At 44.0% G+C, this 19,004-nt stretch overlaps 1 protein-coding gene across 2 annotated transcripts in view; it reads right to left on the bottom strand.

The window, feature by feature from the left end:
- PSME4 (proteasome activator subunit 4) overlaps positions 1 to 19,004 on the bottom strand; it is a 250,124-nt gene that overhangs the window by 214,032 nt on the left and 17,088 nt on the right. For both annotated transcript variants that reach the window (XM_075339344.1, XM_075339345.1), the window contains exon 2: positions 1,219 to 1,359. In XM_075339344.1, coding sequence (XP_075195459.1) covers positions 1,219 to 1,359 — 141 coding nt within the window. The remainder of the gene's footprint in view (positions 1 to 1,218; positions 1,360 to 19,004) is intronic.

The following is a 19,004-nucleotide window of genomic DNA, read 5'->3' as shown; positions in this document are numbered from 1 at the left end:
GCACAAACGATCGGGGCGGGTACGCACGCTAGCGATATAGGTATCGTGTAAAGCCCCCTTAATTGTTTCACTCACTTTTTTTTTTTTTTTAAGAACATATCCGTTATGGATTAATGGGAGGCTGTCACCAAATATCCCAGGACAAACTCCACATATTACTAAACAGTAATTAGAGGGTTTTTTGTTTTTAACCACAAAAAGAGCATCATTTGAGTTGACCGGGACCAAACATTAAGAGATACGCCTTGACATTGGCTGTTGGGCTCACGTAAAACTGGCCTTTTTCATATGCCAAGTATCTCACGTTTTATATGTATTTTCTTAGCAGTCATGTATGTTCATATTTCTATATTTAATAAAGAGACCTTAGACCTGATGAGGACGCTGCCTTTACTTTAAAAATCCATGTGAGAATGGCTGTATAATTCTTCATGATCGTTTCCTGCAATCGTCAGCCTGATTAACAGCTTCAGCTGTTAGGCGGGAATGTTGGAGACTGAATACACTTGGACGCAAGATCGCTCATTCGAAAGCTGGTCTCATAATATCCTCATCCAAGTATCAGGATTATACAGCCATTCCTGGAGATTCACAGTAAGTACAGCAACCTCACAAGACATCAGGATGAGAGGAGATAGAAGCGTTTGTCCCATACGGCTGCTCATGGGAGCAAGATGTGGTTCTATGTATAAATTATATAGATTTTTTATCAGCCGTATTACTTCTCTACCACCTCTACGTCTTTTTTTTTTTTTTTTTACTATAAGGCTATATGCCCACGGGACAATGTGCCCGCGGATAAATCTGCAGCTTTATCCGCAGGTTTCCCGCAGTAGCTCCCCGGAATCCGCAGCTATCCATTGCGAAATATCTGTGGTAAGCCTGCAGACATTCATGTGACTTACCTGCGGAAGTCCCGCCCTGTATCTCCATAGCTGAGGAGCGGGAATACCGCAGGTAAATCCGCAGGAATAATTGACATGCAGTTATATGCGGCTGTGGGATATCCGTAGCCGCACATACCGCAGCATGGACACAGACACTCCCCATGTCCTATAGGATAACATGGGGAGTGTCTGTGCTTGCTAAAACCTGCAGATTTGTCTAGAAATCCAGATAAATCTGCAGGTTTTCCGTGGCAAATTTTGCAGGTACAGAGTCCCGTGGGCACAGGGCCTTACAATACGACAGAAAATCCACAAATGATCCTTCACTTACTTCAAAAGGCTAATTAACAAGCGTGCAAAACCTTGCATCATGCTGATCTCCAGCTTGGGAACAGTCACCAGCTCATACAAAAGCTTCACAAACAGAACGTGATCTTCTTTGCTAAATTTTCTGCCATAGAGACGAATATACCTGTAAAAGAGAAGAAAACATTTTATTTATGTGAAAAGAAACCTGAAAGTCATACAACTCAAATAATAGGGAAGATTGAAGGTGAATATAGTAAATCAGAGATGGAACGATTCTGCCATTTAGAGGGGTGCTTGAAACTGGGGGCGATGAATGTGCTTGATGCAAGAATACTGGAGCCCCTGTATGCAAGTATACTGCCTATAAGGGAGGGGGACAAGGTTTCAGTGTTTTTTATGGGGAAGCTCTGGCGGTCATATCAAGACTGTGGGGCTCTTGGTGTCACTATGGTGTAAGTGGGAGAAGTCCCATTGAATGTGGCTGCTGAATAACGAGCTGAACGTCTCAAGGTGAGATAATTGGGGACCACGATGTACAGTACGAGTCACTATAGACACCCGATATATTGCATTCTTGTGTCCAGGTAAAACCAACAAACACACAGTTCCTTTTGAGCACGGCAGCTCCTAATGTCTTCATAGACTTTTACGGGAAGGGGGCTCCTCATCAAGGGAATACCCTTTTTGCAATCAGTACAACCCGTAGAACATTTTGCTAACAATACTTTGTACACGTCCACTTGTTTTCCTCAAACAGAATAAAGCAAAAATTTTCTTACGTCTTCGTCACCTGGCCAGGAAGGGATTGACAAGTAACCAGAGAAACCAAAGCTCGTAGTCTGAGCCCCACAGGTTGAGGACCGCTTTAAAATGCGTTTCATATAGCTGTAGAAGACAGACCACATTACTCAACGTGTGCACGAGGCCTTAAAAAGGGAATCTGTCACAGGTTTGCCACCTAATCTGAGGGCAGCATAACATGGGGCAGAGATCCTGATTCCAGCAGTGTTTGACTTACTGGGCTGCTTAGTGCAGTTTTGATAAAATCACTGTTTAATCAGCAGTAGATCATCATTAGAGGACTACTTGCCATGCTGCCAGGTAGTCCAGCATATTCATGAGCTCTGTATAACTGCTAGATCTGCAGCAGAGGAAACATTGATTTAATCAAAATGAAAGCAAACCGCTCAGTAAGTGACATTGCTGGAATCAGGGTCTCTGTCTCTACATTATGGTTCCCTGACTTCCCTGAGATGGGGGGGACAAAAACCTGGAGACAGATTCCCTTTAAAGAAGTGTTTCTCAACTCCAGTCCTTAAGACCCATCAAAAAATCATGTTTTCAGGATTTCCTTAAAGGGAACCTGTCAGCAGAAATTTTGCAATAAACCTAAAAGATTCCCCCTCTGCAGCTCCTGGGCTGCATTCTGGAAAGGTTCCTGTTATTGTGCCCCCTCTGAGACCAAAATAAAGACTTTACAAAGTCTTACGTTTTTGTATGCTAATCTTTTTTTATGTACACGGGGGCGGGCTCTTTTGCGTCCGTTAGTCGCCCTCCTGCCGCTTTACGCCGTCCCCCATCGCTCATTTCCATAACTGAGGACGCCGCCCAGTGCTCCAGAGGTCCCCGCGCATGCCCAATGCCACTCTCGCGGGAGTGAGCACTGTGCAGTCTGACCGCTAGTGACATGATTGCGCAGGCGTGAGATTATGGGCGGCGCTGTGATTGTCATCAGCAAGTACCCGCCCATAATCTCGTGCCCGCGCTTTTCACTCTGCCTCCACCGTTATGCTGCTCCGCTCCTCCCATCTATTTCCTGCTCCAGGGAAAGATGGGTAACAGTTGACGTGGGTTCATCTGGTCAGACGGTGGAGGCAGAGGGGAAATGCGGGCACGAGATTATGGGCGGGTGCTTGCTGATGACAATCACAGCGCCGCTCATAATCTCACGCCTGCGCAATCACGTTGACCAGCGGTCACACTGCACAGTGCTCAGTCCCACGAGAGTGGCACTGGGCATGCGCGGGGACCTCAGGAGCACTGGGCGGCTTCCTCATTTATGGAAATGAGCAATGGGAGATGGCGTAGGGCAGCAGGAGGGAGACTAATGGATGCAAGAGACCCCGCCCCTGTGTACATAAAAAAAGATTTGCATACAAAAAGGTAAGACTTTATAAAGTCTTTATTTTGGTCTCAAAGGGGGCAGAATAGAAACAGGAACCTTTCCAGAATGCAGCCCAGGAGGTGCAGAGGGGAAATCTTTTAGGTTTATTGCAAAATTTCTGCTGACAGGTTCCCTTTAATGTTGCACAGGTGATGCAATTATTCCCTGTCTAACATTAAGGAAATCCTGAAAACATGATCTGTTGGTGGGTCTTGAGGACTGGAGTTGAGAAACACTGCTTTAAAGTAACATAGTAGAGCGTGGAGCAGAGTCCCTGGAGCACCTGACAATGGATAAAGCAGCCAGTGATGGCACAAAAAAAAAGGGAGAAGTTCACAGACATCTGTAACAAGCCAACATGTCCTGTCTATGTAAAATATATCTTCAATATACGATAACGCAGCTTTTCCAGTGTCAGCAGCACTAAATAGGCATTTAAAGTTCTGTTCCAAACAGAATCAGAGGCACATATTTTTCAGAGTTGGTTAAGTACAGCTATCCATCTATGCATCAACGGAGACTTCGGGGCGGATTCATCAACACTGGCTTCACGACTCGGGACAGCTGGAGAAGTGGCACATGCCTCAGTGTGCGTGTTGCCACTAATCTTACTCAAGTTGGTGCTGGAGTCAGATTTTAGTGAAGCGAATGGCTAATTCATGACGAGCGGAGGTTGCCACACTCAGTCTCTGCTCTGCCCACTTTGTCGAAGCTGGGCACAAATGAGAACGCAAAAGTCTCAATTTTTGTGCAGCTGCCAGTTGTGCCAAAATAATATGACCTTTCAAAGCTTCTTAAGTGCAAAAATTGGTGTAAAAGCTTGAATGAATGGTTTTCTAAGGGTGCAGTGAGACGGCCCTATCACTGGTCTGAGGATCACGCCGCAGTAGTCAGACTGGCTGGTGGCTCTCTTGACCTGGGTCACAGCAGGTAATTCTATGGAGTTGTCACGCTGTGGTCATGAGAGCTGACGAATAGTCCGTGCACTGCGATGCGATCGATCCTCGGCAAAGTCAATTGACCATATAACTGGTCTTCGGACTGGCCGGCGGCTCTCATGACCAGAGCGTGATGGCTGCATAGAATTACATGCTGTCAACCGGGTCAGGAGAGCCACCAGCCAGTCTAAAAGCCCCATCACACACAGATAAATCTTTGGCAGATCTGTGGTTGCAGTGAAATCATGGACATATTGTTCCATTTGTACACAGCCACAAACCTGGCACTGATTGTCCACAATTTCACTACAACCACAGATCTGCCACAGATTTATCTGTGTGCGTGACACGGCCTTAAGTACCGCGAGGCGATCCTGTGATGAATCATACGGCCGTCAGACTGCGCCCCTACAGTGAAGACCCCCTGGGCTTATTGCTTACATTTTACAGCTCTGAATGTATATGCAGTAAATAAGAAACTTCCAAGTGTCACAGAATATCTTGTTCCTTGATATTTATATGAGCTAGTAAGAGGCAATGGAATAGACAAAAAGACTAAGCAGACAGACAATCATTGAAGGAAAAAATAAAAATTATACCCAATTTTCCCAACAGGGAACCGACTCACGTGGTCCTGCCACTAATATTTAGAAATTGTTTTCAAGCATTAGCAGCATCACAGCATATAGCATTTGTGATAATAACAGTGTTTATACTAAGTCAGGAGAACGCCTCCTACGCAAGATTTATGAGCAATGTTTGTTAGTAAGAAACTTCCACCAAGAAGACACAGGGCACTTCTCCCGAGTACTGGTATATAGACACAAAGAAGCATATAAAATGGTCCCGAGCCTTCAAGCTCAGCGTTATTCACATCAGTCTTGGTGAGGAGTTGTGCCGGAGTCATCCTCTTCAGGAATTCAGAGTGCCGGACTGGAGAGCACACCTATGAGCGCCGCACCACACATCCTACTACAGGAGGGAGTCAGATATATGGAGTAGTGACCGCTGCTGCCAGTCTGACCAGAGGCGTTCACCTTGCCCTCGTCCCACCCAATATATTGAAGCGGGTATTACATTGTCAGCTGACAGTTGCACCAAATTTAAGCGGCTTTAAAAGCTTTTTACCCCCAGAATACTGGCGAAAAACCTTTGCAGAATTGGGCCCATTTCAGGTTTTTTTGCATCAGGCACAATCCGGCTCAAAAACCTATGCAAAGGATGAGTCGAAAAAAACGGATCCGTTGCATAAGTTTTTCCATGCGGCCCGTCCGTTTGACGGATGCAGCTTGATACTGAGCATGCGCAGTTCAAAAAACCGCATCCGGCGGCCGGATGCGTTTTTTGCCGCAGGACACCGCGTCCAGCTTCCATAGGCTTTCATTGTAAATCGCGCCGGATCTAGCGTGATGTGGCTTTCTCACCGCACAAAAAAAAAAAAAATAAAATAAAACGTGCCAGGCAACGTTCCATCCGGCCACCGCATGGGCTATATATGCCGCATCCGGCAAAAAACAGACGCAACCCAAGGCCATGCGGCACAATACGGCGCTAATGCAAGTCTATGCGGAAAAACTGCAACTGGCGGCAATAAAAAAACGGTTGCGTTGTTTCTGCAAAGCGCCATATTGTGCCGCTCAGCAAAAACCAGATGTGTGAAAGCAGCCTTAGACTATTCAGAGAAAGAACTGGTGTGGCAGCATTGTTAGCCACGTTACATTACAAAGCAAATAATTTTACTTAAGCGTACAATGGGATGTGAAGCAGGGCAAGAGTCACGGTTTAGTCCAATACCCAAGATCATCAGACTACACTACATCTTTTATTTCCCATCAATGAAAGAGAAAAAAAAAAAAAGATCTTATTCTCAACATCAGACCAAGTCGAATGCTTGTTAACATTCGACATTTGCGGGACTGGTGGCCAATCTGCACTGGAGCATTCCATGTAGGATCATCATTTGCTTCCTATGCCATATAAACTGCCTGGTATGTATCATGGCTTCGTACCTTACACCAAAGTATCAAGCTAACTATCCTGCAGAGCAGGGATATCATAAATCAGGGGTCCGCAAGTGGCCCACGAGACGGTTTCATGTGGTCTGTAGACACCGTAGACCCCTTGATAATGGAAGCCCTGTCCAGGGGACTGCCGAAGTCAGTGCTTTATTTCAGTTGAACGTGCGTCCTTGGAACCACATTCAATTGAAATGTATTGCTGCACAAAGACCGGCCCTCTGCACTTCAATTCCAACTGCCAGCCAATCAGAAGTCAGCAGCTGACATTAGCTTTCTGGCATAGCAGCGATGTTATACGCCGCCACGATGACATCAGATGCTGGGCTCCAATTGGCTGGTAGCTGGCCTAGACCGGTCAAGGGGTCTACAGTGCCTGCAAGCTGCATGTGCAGAAAAGAGGCCGCCGAGGGAACAGAAGACCGGTGAGAAGAATTTATTTATTTTTAGGTGTATGTGAAGAATGGCACAATAGAGGACACCTTTTCTTCTCTGGTCAATCATTCTTCCAGATATTCCAAATAGTCAGTAGGGGGCTTCATAGATGAAATTAACTTTACCCCAGTCCTCTGCAATTCCTGCAAAGAGGTTTGCTCTAAGGGTATGTGCGCACGTTGCTTTTTACCTGCTTTTTACCTGCTTTTTTGCTGCTTTTTCTTCTGCGCTGTTTAATGCCAAAATGGATGTGTTCTTCTATTCAAGCAAAGTCTATGGGAATTTGGGTTTCTTGTTCACACTATGTTGTTCAAAATGCTGCCTTTTTGAGGCAGAACTTTGGTCAAAAACTCAGCTTTTCAAAGAAGCAACATGTCAATTGTTTTTGCCATTTGGGTTTTGCACTGCAAAGCTGAGTTTTTGACCAAAGTTCTGCCTCAAAAAGGCAGCATTTTGAACAACATAGTGTGAACAAGAAACCCAAATTCCCATAGACTTTGCTTGAATAGAAGAACACATCCATTTTGGCATTAAACAGCGCAGAAGAAAAAGCAGCAAAAAAGCAGGTAAAAAGCAGGTAAAAAGCAACGTGCGCACATACCCTAATGAAGCCCACTTCACATTGTTTGGGACATCTGGAAAAATGATTGCCTGGAAAAGAGAAGGTGAACGCTGCCATGAGTCCTGTGTCACAGCAAGAATAAAATCTCTCAGTTTTGTATTAAGGCCACACACACAGATAAATCTGCGGTTGCAGTGAAATTGTGGACAATCAGTGCCAGGTTTGTGGCTGTGTAGAAATGGAACAATATGTCCATGATTTCACTGCAACCACAGATCTACCAAACATTTATCTCTGTGTGACTGTCTTTATCCATAGCAGTATTCTAAAGGCCCTAAGTTTCCTGCTTTAGTTTTCATAATGGTAATTGGCACCAAGTCAAGATTGTTATGAAATGTAATCAGATGAATTGCAAAACATTGCAAAGTCATCCTTTGTCATGCAAACATATGTAATCACAAAAACACCTTTTTATGTCCGCAGAAGAAAATGTTGAGGACAAGGCAGCTGATGCCACTCTGTCATGATGCCTAAATTATATAAGAGACGATTGGTGATTGAAATCATTGTCTTCTATGTGTTATCATGCCTCAAAAAGGGCTTTACAGGCCAAAACATTGCTGCTCGTAAGCTTGCTCCTAAATCAACCATTTAGGCTCTGTGCCCACGCTGCGGAAAATGCGCGGATTTTGCCGTGGATTTCTCGCAGAAAAGCCGCAGATTTTCCAGAAATCTGCAGCACAGCTACTCCCCAGCCATTTCTATGGCATTTGGGAAATGCTGTGCCCACGCTGTGGATTTTTCCGCAGCGGAAATCGTGCGGATTTTCGTGCGGAAAAATCTGCAGCATGTCAATTATTGTTGCGGATTTTCGTGCGGATTTTGCTTATTCAATTGAATTTAAAAATCGCAAAATCCGCAACAAAATCCGCGTCAAATCTGCAACAAAATCCGCACCTATGAAAAGGTGCAGATTCCGGGGGAAAGCTGCGGATTTTGATGCAGAAAAATCCGCAGATACAGAGTCCCGTGGGCACATTACCTTAAGGTATCACCAAGAACTTAAAAAATAAATAGGTTCAATTTGCTGTGTAGAAGACTTCAGGATGCCCAACTCCAGCCAGAGCCAATCCAAAGAGGATTCAGCTACGGGATCACGATAAGTTCAGAGCTTGCTCAGGAATGGCAGAAGACAGGTGCCAATGTATCTGCACAAACAGTGAGGCAGAGGCTTTAGAGGCCTGGCCTGGCATCAAAGAGAGCAGCAAAGAAGTCGCTCCTCTCTAAGAAAAACATCAAAGGACAGATCACTCTGCAGCAAGGACAAGGATTGGACTGCAGAGGACTAAGAGAAGTTATTTTCTTTGGTCGACCCATGTGGGTTCAAAAGGCACCCGAGTGTCGTCTCGGCCCGGAATTCTCAGGGAATTTCGGGTATTGATCAGGATTGGGTACTAGGGAAAGTAAAAAAAAAAATAAAATAAATAAATGTGAGTGTGCTATACTTACCAGGTATAGAATATAATCCTGCAGATATACTTATGGGTTTGTGGTAGATTTTGTTGCAAGAAAAATCTCACGAAGAATCGACACGCTGAAGATTTAAAAACGTCAGTCTATGTGCAGAAACCGTCAAAGCACAGTGGTTAGCGCTGTGCTTGTGGCTAAATCCCAGTGGGTAGAAGGACCTGTGGGCGTGACCGGCTCGGTGTGGTGTTTTCATCTTGTCTACTATACTTCGCCCCCCCTTCACCCCCTCATTTGGTGGTCTTACCCCCAGATCCCCGCTTCTACAGTATTATAAATCAACTCCATGCCCACGTGGCCTTTAAAGAATAATGATCTTCCCAGTTTCAGCTATGTTGGCTGAGGCCCTGCCCCTTCTGGTTACATGGACATGACGTCAGCAGAGGTCCCTCTGGGATTTAGGCGTAACCTTAGCGCTGTAGCCGTGCAGTCCTGGGGTCCTGGGTTCAAATTCCAAGAACGTCTGCAAAGAGTGTGAATGTTCTCCATGTGTTTGAGTGGATTTCCTCCAACTTCCTCCTACACTTCAAAGACATACTGATAGTGAGCCCGATGGGTACAGTGATGATGATCTTGTAAAGCCATGTGGAATTAATGGTGCTATACAAGTGAGTAAAATAAATAAATGAAAACATGTAGGTTATTATGCTGAGATCCAGTCTACTTAGATGGTACTGTATTAAGCTCTGGATTTTCCAACAGGCAAAATATGCAAATACTCAATGTGTGAATACTCTTAACGTGTGAATGTTTTATTCTGCGTTTTTGCAGCAAAAAAACTTGGGCTGCAAGTCACCATGAAAACAGACAGACAATGAGCATTTTTTGGTGTTTTGCTGTTTTTTTGTTGTTGTTTTTTTACCCCATAGTGTGTTTTTGGGTCCATGCAATTTTCATTCTTAGAAAGAAAACGAGGCAGTATGGATTTTCATTCATATTCTCATAGGCGTCTCTACAGAAAAAAAGTGAAAAGGAGGCAACACAGGAGAAGCAGTATACCCCCAATGGAAGCAGCACAGCTGTGCCTATAGAGGACACGTACACACTTCTCAGCATGTGTTGTGTGGGGGTGGGGGGGGGGACACTACAAGGGTTCATTTATCGCCTCTCATTGAAACTTTTATTTGACCTCATAGGCTGAAAGGGAGCATAAATCACACCCCGACACAGTACGCTGCAACTGCTCAACAAACACCCAGAGTGAGGAGTCCCCAAAATATGTCTTATTATCCAAAGTCAAAAGGCCACGCTCTCCATGAAAGGCTATGGATTCTTTAAAGCTGGGGGAACCTTTTTTTATACCAGGCGCCATTTGGATATTTATAACCTCATTTGAGCTTCGTTCAAAATTATCAGCTTGAAATTTATCTTGCTATATTTGGTCAATCATTTAATAAACTCACCCCTAATATGTCGGCAGTTTTTTGGTGCGACGTATGATGTTAGTGGCTTTTGATGATACCACTTGCACCTACTTTTCAAGATTTGCATCGGTCTGGAGCCAAGCTAACCCTTTGCGATGAATTTTGTAAAGAACTGCAACAGTAAGGTGTAAACGCAGATATATATTACACTATATGTCTCCTCACAGTGGGAAAGTCATCACTGTTCTCGTGACATTTATAGAACTCAAGAAGTGGGAAGTCTGTTGTATATACATCACATAGGAGACACCGAGACTACTGTATATACACATCACATAGGAGACACTGGGGCTGTGCCATATACATCACAGGAGATGCTAGGGCATATACAGTTATGTCCAGAAAAATGGGCAGTGACATAATATTTGGCATTTTAGATGTTTACCAAAACATTCAAGATACAGTAATATAATTAATATGGGCTTAAAGCGCAGACTCAGCTTTAATTTGAAGGTATTCACATCCTAATTGGAGTAAGGGTTTAGGAACTAGAGCTCTTCAATAATCCATCATAAATTAAGCAGGTAAAAGGTCTGGAGCTGATTCCAGGTGCCATTTCTATTTGGAAGATGTTGCTGTGAACCCAAAAGATGAGGTCAAAGGAGCTCTCATTGGAAGAGAAACAGACCAGAATTAGGCAGAAAAGAAACCCATCAGAGAGCAGAAATGTTAGTAGTGGCAAAAGCGGTTTTCCACTACTTTTTCACCCTCTTGCCATAGATCATAACTCTTTAAAACAATACCTTTTGTTATATACTTGTATTGGATGTATAGCTACTCAGCAGGGATCACATAGTACTTAATTGTTATGCAGATTATTCTTCCTCCTCTGATACATCCTTTTCAGTCCCAGAAAAGAGACCAAATGAAAAAGTTGTCACTGGGCTCCTGATGGTGGGTGTACACGTTTTGGAGTGAATCACAATTAGTCTGCCTCACAAGCTGAGTTGACAGTTTTGTTCAACCGTTACAGCAGGGGCGGACACCTTTGCTTCTGAAATGCAGATCACAAAACATCACTAACAAGGTGCCAAAATTTGCATAAAAAGACAGTGACAGGGCTGTACTGGCCATTTGGCAATTGCCAGAAGGGCTGCTACCTACCCTGGGCTGCTCTGACACGAGGTTTCCCCCAATATCTGTAGCAGCACACAAAATGGAGAAAGGTGGTGGTGAACTAAGTGCTCTCTCACAGGTTATTTGCATTGCATTATGGATCTTGTAATAACAGAGCACTGTAAAGGCCGCATTACACACTGCGATATCGTTACCAATATCGCTAGCGATACCATGATCTAGCGTACCTGATCCCATCGTTTATCAGACACGGGCAAATTGCTTCCTGTGGCGCATAAAATCGCTCGGACCCATCACACTACTTACCTGCCTAGCGACGTCGCTGTGACCGGCGAACCGCCTCCTTTCTAAGGGGGCGGTTCGTGCGGCGTCACAGTGACATCACTAAGCGACCACCCAATAGAAACGGAGGGGCGGAGATGAGCGGAACGTAACATCCCGCTCACCTCCTTCCTTCCGCATTGCCAGCGGCCGCAGGTAAGGAGATGTTCGTCGCTCCTGCGGTGTCACACGGAGCGATGTGTGCTGCCTCGGGAACGACAAACATCGTACAAGCAGCAGCAACGATAATTGGGAATTGGGGGGCATGTCACCGATTAGCGATTTTGCACAATCGCTCATAGGTGTCAGGCAACGACATCGCTAAAGCTGCCGGATGTGCGTCACGAATTCCGTGACCCCAACGACATCGCTTGAGCGATGTCGTAGCGTGTAAAGCGGCCTTAAGCCTGGAAAGAGGAAGGGAATGATATAAACAACAGAGCTTCTGCTGGCAGATCCCAATTTATGCCATCTGAATGTGAAAAGGTTTACATTACTATAATAAGAGTATGAATGCATTTAGTGGCACATAATCGCACAATTGATGAATAAAAAAAAAAAAAAATGAAATGAGTTAGGGTAGTGGACTAGTTCTTTATGTATCCAAGTCTCCCATAAAGAGAAGACTTCATGAAAGCTTCTGTCCTCCTCCTCTCCCACATTTCTTTCAATGTTGCCCCTGGGTCAGGGGGTGCGAGTGGATAAGAATTCCTTTCCGTGGTGGTAAGGGTGCATGTGGCTGTTGGAGTGGAGGTAGAGGCCCTGTATGGTGGGTGTGTGTCATATTTTGTGTTTAAACTTATGGTTTAACCCCTTTACCCCCAGTCAATTTTCCATTTTAGTTTTTTTCCTCCCCTTCTTCCAAGAGCCATAACTCTCAGTCTGATCAGGAGAAAAATGCTATTCTCCAGTGAATGCCAGTGCTCTGCCGCCATTCACAGGAAGGGAGTCATGAAAGTGATAGGGATCATCTTCTGACACTGCATTGTCAAGGCAACACATTGGCGCTCCCCGAGATCAAGTCATGGGCCGACGGCATGTGAGAACAGCATGATCCCGCCGGAGAGCGTTAGATTGTGCTGTCAAGAGTGTGACAGCGCAATCAAAGTGGTTAACAAGTGCGGGTGGATCGGAGATCCACCCGTGCCTGTTAGCTAAACATGTGTGCTGATTACATCAGCAGACATGTTTGGGGAATAATGCAGTCTTACCACGCGAGCCCGCATTAAAGGTACAGACATGGCCAAGATCGTATATGCACATGTCCTTGGTCGTGAAGGGGTTAAAGGAGTGTTTTTAACGGGAAAGAAAACACCATGGTTAAGGCTGTAGTAAGAAAACCCCAAAAGACAATGGCGCAAAGTTACTGCCACTCCCCTAGACAAATGAAATGTAAAAAAAAATTATTATAGAGATAGATAGAGATATATAGATAGAGATAGATAGAGATATCTATATATCTATCTCTATCTATCTCTATCTATCTCTATCTATCTCTATCTATCTCTATCTATCTCTATCTATCTCTATCTATCTCTATCTATCTCTATCTATCTCTATCTATCTCTATCTATCTCTATCTATCTCTATCTATCTCTATCTATCTCTATCTATCTCTATCTATCTCTATCTATCTCTATCTATCTCTATCTATCTCTATCTATATATCTATATCTATATATCTATCTATCTATATATATCTCTATATCTCTATAGAGATAGATAGATAGATAGATATATAGATATCTCTATTTATCTCTATCTATCTATATATCTCTATCTCTATCTATCTATCTATATCTATATCTATATATCTCTATATCTATAGAGATAGATAGATAGATAGATAGATAGATAGATAGATAGATAGATAGATAGATAGATAATTTTTTTTTAAATTAAATACATCCCAAAAATTCTGCTATTTAAAAATACAACTAGGCCTGAAAGAGACGAGTTCTCTAACGGCAGAAACGGATTTTGAAAGTTAGCGCTCGGAGAGCAATGATACAAATACAAACAGAAAAAAAAAAGTCACTGTCCTCAGAGCCAGAAATAGCTGCGTCCTCAACGGGTTAAGAAGACACGATGGATTACTGCAGGCCGGAAGTCTCAATGTTAGGAAAGCCCTGCAAGTAGGATAAGTAGCAAGTCACATCTTTTCTTTCTGAAGTCACCAGTGAACTAAAACGCCTACATCCCACGTCATTAAATCTATTCACTTTAGGCTATAAATCAGCTGACGTCAGACATCTCCAGGTCACTGGTACAGATCTGGTTTGCTGCAGGCACAGACCCAATAAACCACATCTCTGTATAGTAGAATGACAGTCGGAGGGTATCTACCATGTAACTGACTGACAACCACCAAAAAATTCATTTTCATAAACATGAAGAATCCGTTTTTCATCCATTTGGCCTGTGTCAATTTTTCCTCATATATGTTTTTGTTGCACACGCAAAAAAAGAAAAAGACATGTAAATAGCCCCATAAAACCGGTTAGTGTAAAAAACGGACCGCAGCCATATACACAGCAGACATGCCAGTTTTACTGTAAATTGAGGCAGGCTTCAAAATGTAATTTTTATGCTGCATCTGAAACCAGCCTAAGGCCATGTTCACACTAAAAAAATTATTTTTCTTAAGAAATTTCTTGACTGAAGGATTAGCACACCTGCGTTAATAAAACGCACCAATAAAGCAGGTGCGTTTTGGTGCGTGTTTGGTGCGTTTTTTTGCAGGTTGTTCCCTGCGTTTTTTAATGCTTTTACAGCAATAAATAATCTAGATAATAGATAATGGATAGATAGATAGAAAGATGGATAGATGAATAGAGAGATAAATAGATGAAAAAGACCTATATAATGTCCCACCCCCTGCATATTCTTAACTGGAACCCTTTAATGACTCATGTGGCACTAAAGGGTGCTTAGCCTTAGGGGCACTTTGCACACTACGACATCGCAGCTGCGATGTCGGTGGGGTCAAATCGAAAGTGACGCACATCCGGCGTCGCAGTCGATATCGTAGTGTGTAAATACTTTTTGATCGGATTAAGGAGCGCAAAAACGTCCAAATCGTATCATCGGTGTAGCGTCGGTCATTTCCATAATTTCGGAAGGACCGATGTTTCGATGTTGTTCCTCGTTCCTGCGGCAGCACACATCGCTGTGTATGAAGCCGCAGGAGCGAGGAACATCACCTTACCTGCGTCTTGCGGCTCACGCCGGCTATGCGGAAGGACGGAGGTGGGCGGGAGGTTTACGTCCCACTCAGCTCCGCCCCTCCGCTTCTATTGGCTGCCTGCCGTATGACGTCGCTATGACGCCACACGACCCGCCCCCTTAATAAGGAGGCGGGTCGCCGGCCAGAGCGACGTCGCAGGGCAGGGGAGTGCATGTGAAGCTGGCGTAGTGATAATGTTCGCTAAGCCAACTATCACCATGATATCGCAGCTGCGACGGGGGCGGGGACAATCGCGCTCGACATCGCAAGCATCGGCTTGCGATGTCGTAGTGTGCAAAGTGCCCCTTCTATTTAGACAAAAAATAAATAATTAAAAAAAACGACGTAGGGTCCCCCCCTATCTTTTATAGCCAGCTAGGGTAAAGCAGACGGCTGCAGCCCGCAGACCACAGCTGGCAGCTTCACCTTTGCTGGTAATCCAAAACAGAGGGCATCTCACGCTGTTATTTTACATTAAATAAATAATTTAAAACAAAAAACGTGGGGTACCGCCCAAATTGGATCACCAGCCAAGGTAAAGCGGACAGCTGTGGTCTGGTATTCTCAGACTAGGGAGGTCCACTGTTATTGGACACTCCCCAGCCTAAAAAAAGCAGGCCACAGCCACCCCAGAAGTTACATAGTCACTAAAGTTGAAAAAAGACCTAGGTCCATTTAGTTCAACCTTCCTCCGCCAGTTCTACATTTGGTCACTAAGACATTTCTAACCAACAATGTTGTGTGTACTGAGGAAATCATCCAGCCCTTTTTAAAAAGCTGTTATAGTATCTGCCATTACTACCTCTTGTGGTAGGGCATTCCACAGTCTGACTGCTCTAACTGTAAAGAACCCTTTCATATTTCGCTGCCGGAATCGCTTTTCTTCCACTCGCAGTGAGTGCCCCCTGGTCCTTACTATTGTCTTTAGAAGGAATAAGTCATGTGCCAGTCCTTTATATTGACCACACATGTATTTATACAAATAAATGAGATCTCAGTCTTTTTTTCTAAGCTAAACATATCTAACTTTTTCAACCTCTCATCATATGGGAGGCCTCCATTCCTTGTAGTAGTCTAGTTGCCGCCTTTGAACTGCCTCTAACTTCTGAATGTCCTTTTTAAAATGTGGAGCCCAAAACTGGATCCCATATTCCAGATGTAGCCATACAAGTGATTTATAGAGGGGTAACAATACGTTGGGATCACGGGATCTAATCTCTTTTTATACACCCTAGAATCTTGTTTGCTTTTGCAGCTGCTGCTTGACATTGAGTGCTGCTGCTCGGTTTATTTGTAATGAGAATACCCAAGTCCTTCTCCTGTTCTGTAGTCCCGAGTTTACTTCCATTTAATGTATACGCAGTTATAGGATTACTCCGTCCTAGGTGCATTACTTTACATTTATCAACATTAAATCTCATTTGCCAAGTATCTGCCCATTCTGACATCTTATCCAGATCTTTTTGTAATATTGTACTATCAAGGTCAGTTTTTAATATCCTACATAGTTTGGTGTCATCAGCAAAGACTGACACTTTACTGCGCTGACGTCAGGAGAGCAGGAGATCGTTACAGCAGGTAATGATCTCATCTAACCTCCTGACAGCAGCGCTAGTCATCCTCGCGGCTGCTCGCACTGCAGTGTGAGAAGCAGCTGATACTGCAGTGCGGGCAGACACTGACACACTGCTGTGCGGGCAGCCGCGGGGCTGGAGCAGGACACAGACTGCACAAGCACCCAACGGAGGTCACACAGAAGTGCTTCCGTGCGGCTTCCGGGGATTTTGCGGGCCCTTTGACTTGTATTGAGTCACGGTAAGTTATGGAACAGAATAGGACATGTTCCATAATAACGGAGCGGACATACGGCATCCGATGTGTTTTTTTGTAGGATGGGATACACATGGAAGTGCTTCTATGTGCCATCCGATCCTACACAAACGACATTGAAAAAATAGTCCTGATGATTACATTACAGTCAATGGAGTGAATAACGCAGTTAGCTGCAGAAGTGACATGCTCACTTTTTTTTTTTTTAAGAAAATCTACTGAAAGAATTTTCTTAAGAAAAAAACGCAGTGTGCGCACAGCTACATTTTTTTTTCCATAGGTTTTGCTGGGGAATGTCTGCAGAAAGGTTACAAGAATTTCTCAAGAAATTTCAGCAGCAAAAACGCACCAAAAACGCAGGTAAAAAGTGTGCGAACACAGCCTAAAGGTCCCCATGCACATTACGTGAAAGATGGCCGTCTGTTTTTGGGGGCCTGCCCCTTATTAAATGGTCTCAATGGACAAAGTATCTGTCAGATGGCATTTCAAAGCCCAATCCTTTTGTTTTATACGCGTCCGGCATTTGTGTAGCGAGCGGCAGCCGCAGACAAGAGTATATAAGGGGATCAGAGTATACCGGCTCTCTCACCATGTGCGGCCTGCACTGATACAGAGTGTCGCTGGGCCCCTTCAGTGTTGGGTTACTGCAGATTGCGTTTAGGCAGCGATCATTGTAGGAAAGCGAGCGCTGTCAATCAGGATCAGTGAATGCAAATTAAAGGGGTATAACGGACCACCGAGTCTCTGGCCATGCCAAAAGGGGGACTGACACCCCAGCAACCCATTCTGAAAGGGGTTTTCCCAAAGTCTTCAAGTGAAAAGCACTTCAGTAACAAATGAAAGAAAAAAAATAGTTTTGTAATGTGAAATTTGGGTGTTTGCCAACAACAGGCTGAAGCTTGCAGAGGCCTATGCACAAGTTCTATGCTCAGGATCAGACTTGAGTAGTCATCCACTATGATAAAAAGCAATTCTGCAGTACACGATGATGATGCGCTGTTAGGACTTCCATCCAAAAATTCTGAGTGGTACTGCTTACAGCGCCGGTCCAAGGAATAAAGATGAGAGAATATGACTAAGAAGAGGTCGGGATAGGTATCGGTCCATACGAATAAGGTTCAGCTTGTTTTTATATCGATTCCGCTTTTGCACAAGGATGAAGCACAGAAATGTCACAATACAGGTAGAATCGATACAGTTTTTGTACATTGAAGGGTGGAAGCATGGCACACCGTGGGCATAACGCTCTGCATTCTTTTATGACAACCAAAGTGTGTAGGAGACAAGGGCAATGAAAACAACAAGATTTAGTCATGTCGGGATATCTACAGTGCCTACAAGTAGTATTCAACCCCCTGCAGATTTAGCAGGTTTACACATTCGGAATTAACTTGGCATTGTGACATTTGGACTGTAGATCAGCCTGGAAGTGTGAAATGCACTGCAGCAAAAAAAATTTTTAAATTGTGAAAAGTTTATTCAGAGGGTCATTTATTATTCAACCCCTCAAACCACAAGAATTCTGTTTGGTTCCCCTAAAGTATTAGGGTATGTGCGCACGTTGCTTTTTACCTGCTTTTTACCTGCTTTTTTGCTGCTTTTTCTTCTGCGCTGTTTAATGCCAAAATGGATGTGTTCTTCTATTCAAGCAAAGTCTATGGGAATTTGGGTTTCTTGTTCACACTATGTTGTTCAAAATGCTGCCTTTTTGTGGCAGAACTTTGGTCAAAAACTCAGCTTTGCAGTGCAAAACCCAAATGGCAAAAACAATTGACATGTTGCTTCTTTGAAAAGCTGAGTTTTTGACCAAAGTTCTGCCTCAAAAAGGCAGCATTTTGAACAACATAGTGTGAACAAGAAACCCAAATTCCCATAGACTTTGCTTGAATAGAAGAACACATCCATTTTGGCATTAAACAGCGCAGAAGAAAAAGCAGCAAAAAAGCAGGTAAAAAGCAGGTAAAAAGCAACGTGCGCACATACCCTTAAGAAGTATTTCAGGCACAAAGAACAATGAGCTTCAGATGTTTGGATTAATTATCTATTTTTCTAGCCTTTTCTGACTAATTAAGACCCTCCCCAAACTTGTGAACAGCACTCTGTCTTTGGTCAACATGGGAAAGACAAAGGAGCATTCCAAGGCCATCAGAGACAAGATCGTGGAGGGTCACAAGGCTAGCAAGGGGTACAAAACCCTTTTCAAGGAGTTGGGCCTACCTGTCTCCACTGTTGGGAGCATCATCCAGAAGTGGAAGGCTTATGGAACTACTGTTAGCCTTCCACGGCCTG

This window comes from Anomaloglossus baeobatrachus, chromosome 3 (assembly GCF_048569485.1).
Source record: "Anomaloglossus baeobatrachus isolate aAnoBae1 chromosome 3, aAnoBae1.hap1, whole genome shotgun sequence".
NCBI lineage: Eukaryota > Metazoa > Chordata > Amphibia > Anura > Aromobatidae > Anomaloglossus > Anomaloglossus baeobatrachus.
The sequence above is the reverse complement of the archived record's forward strand: the minus strand, read 5'-3'. Positions and strand labels throughout refer to the sequence as shown.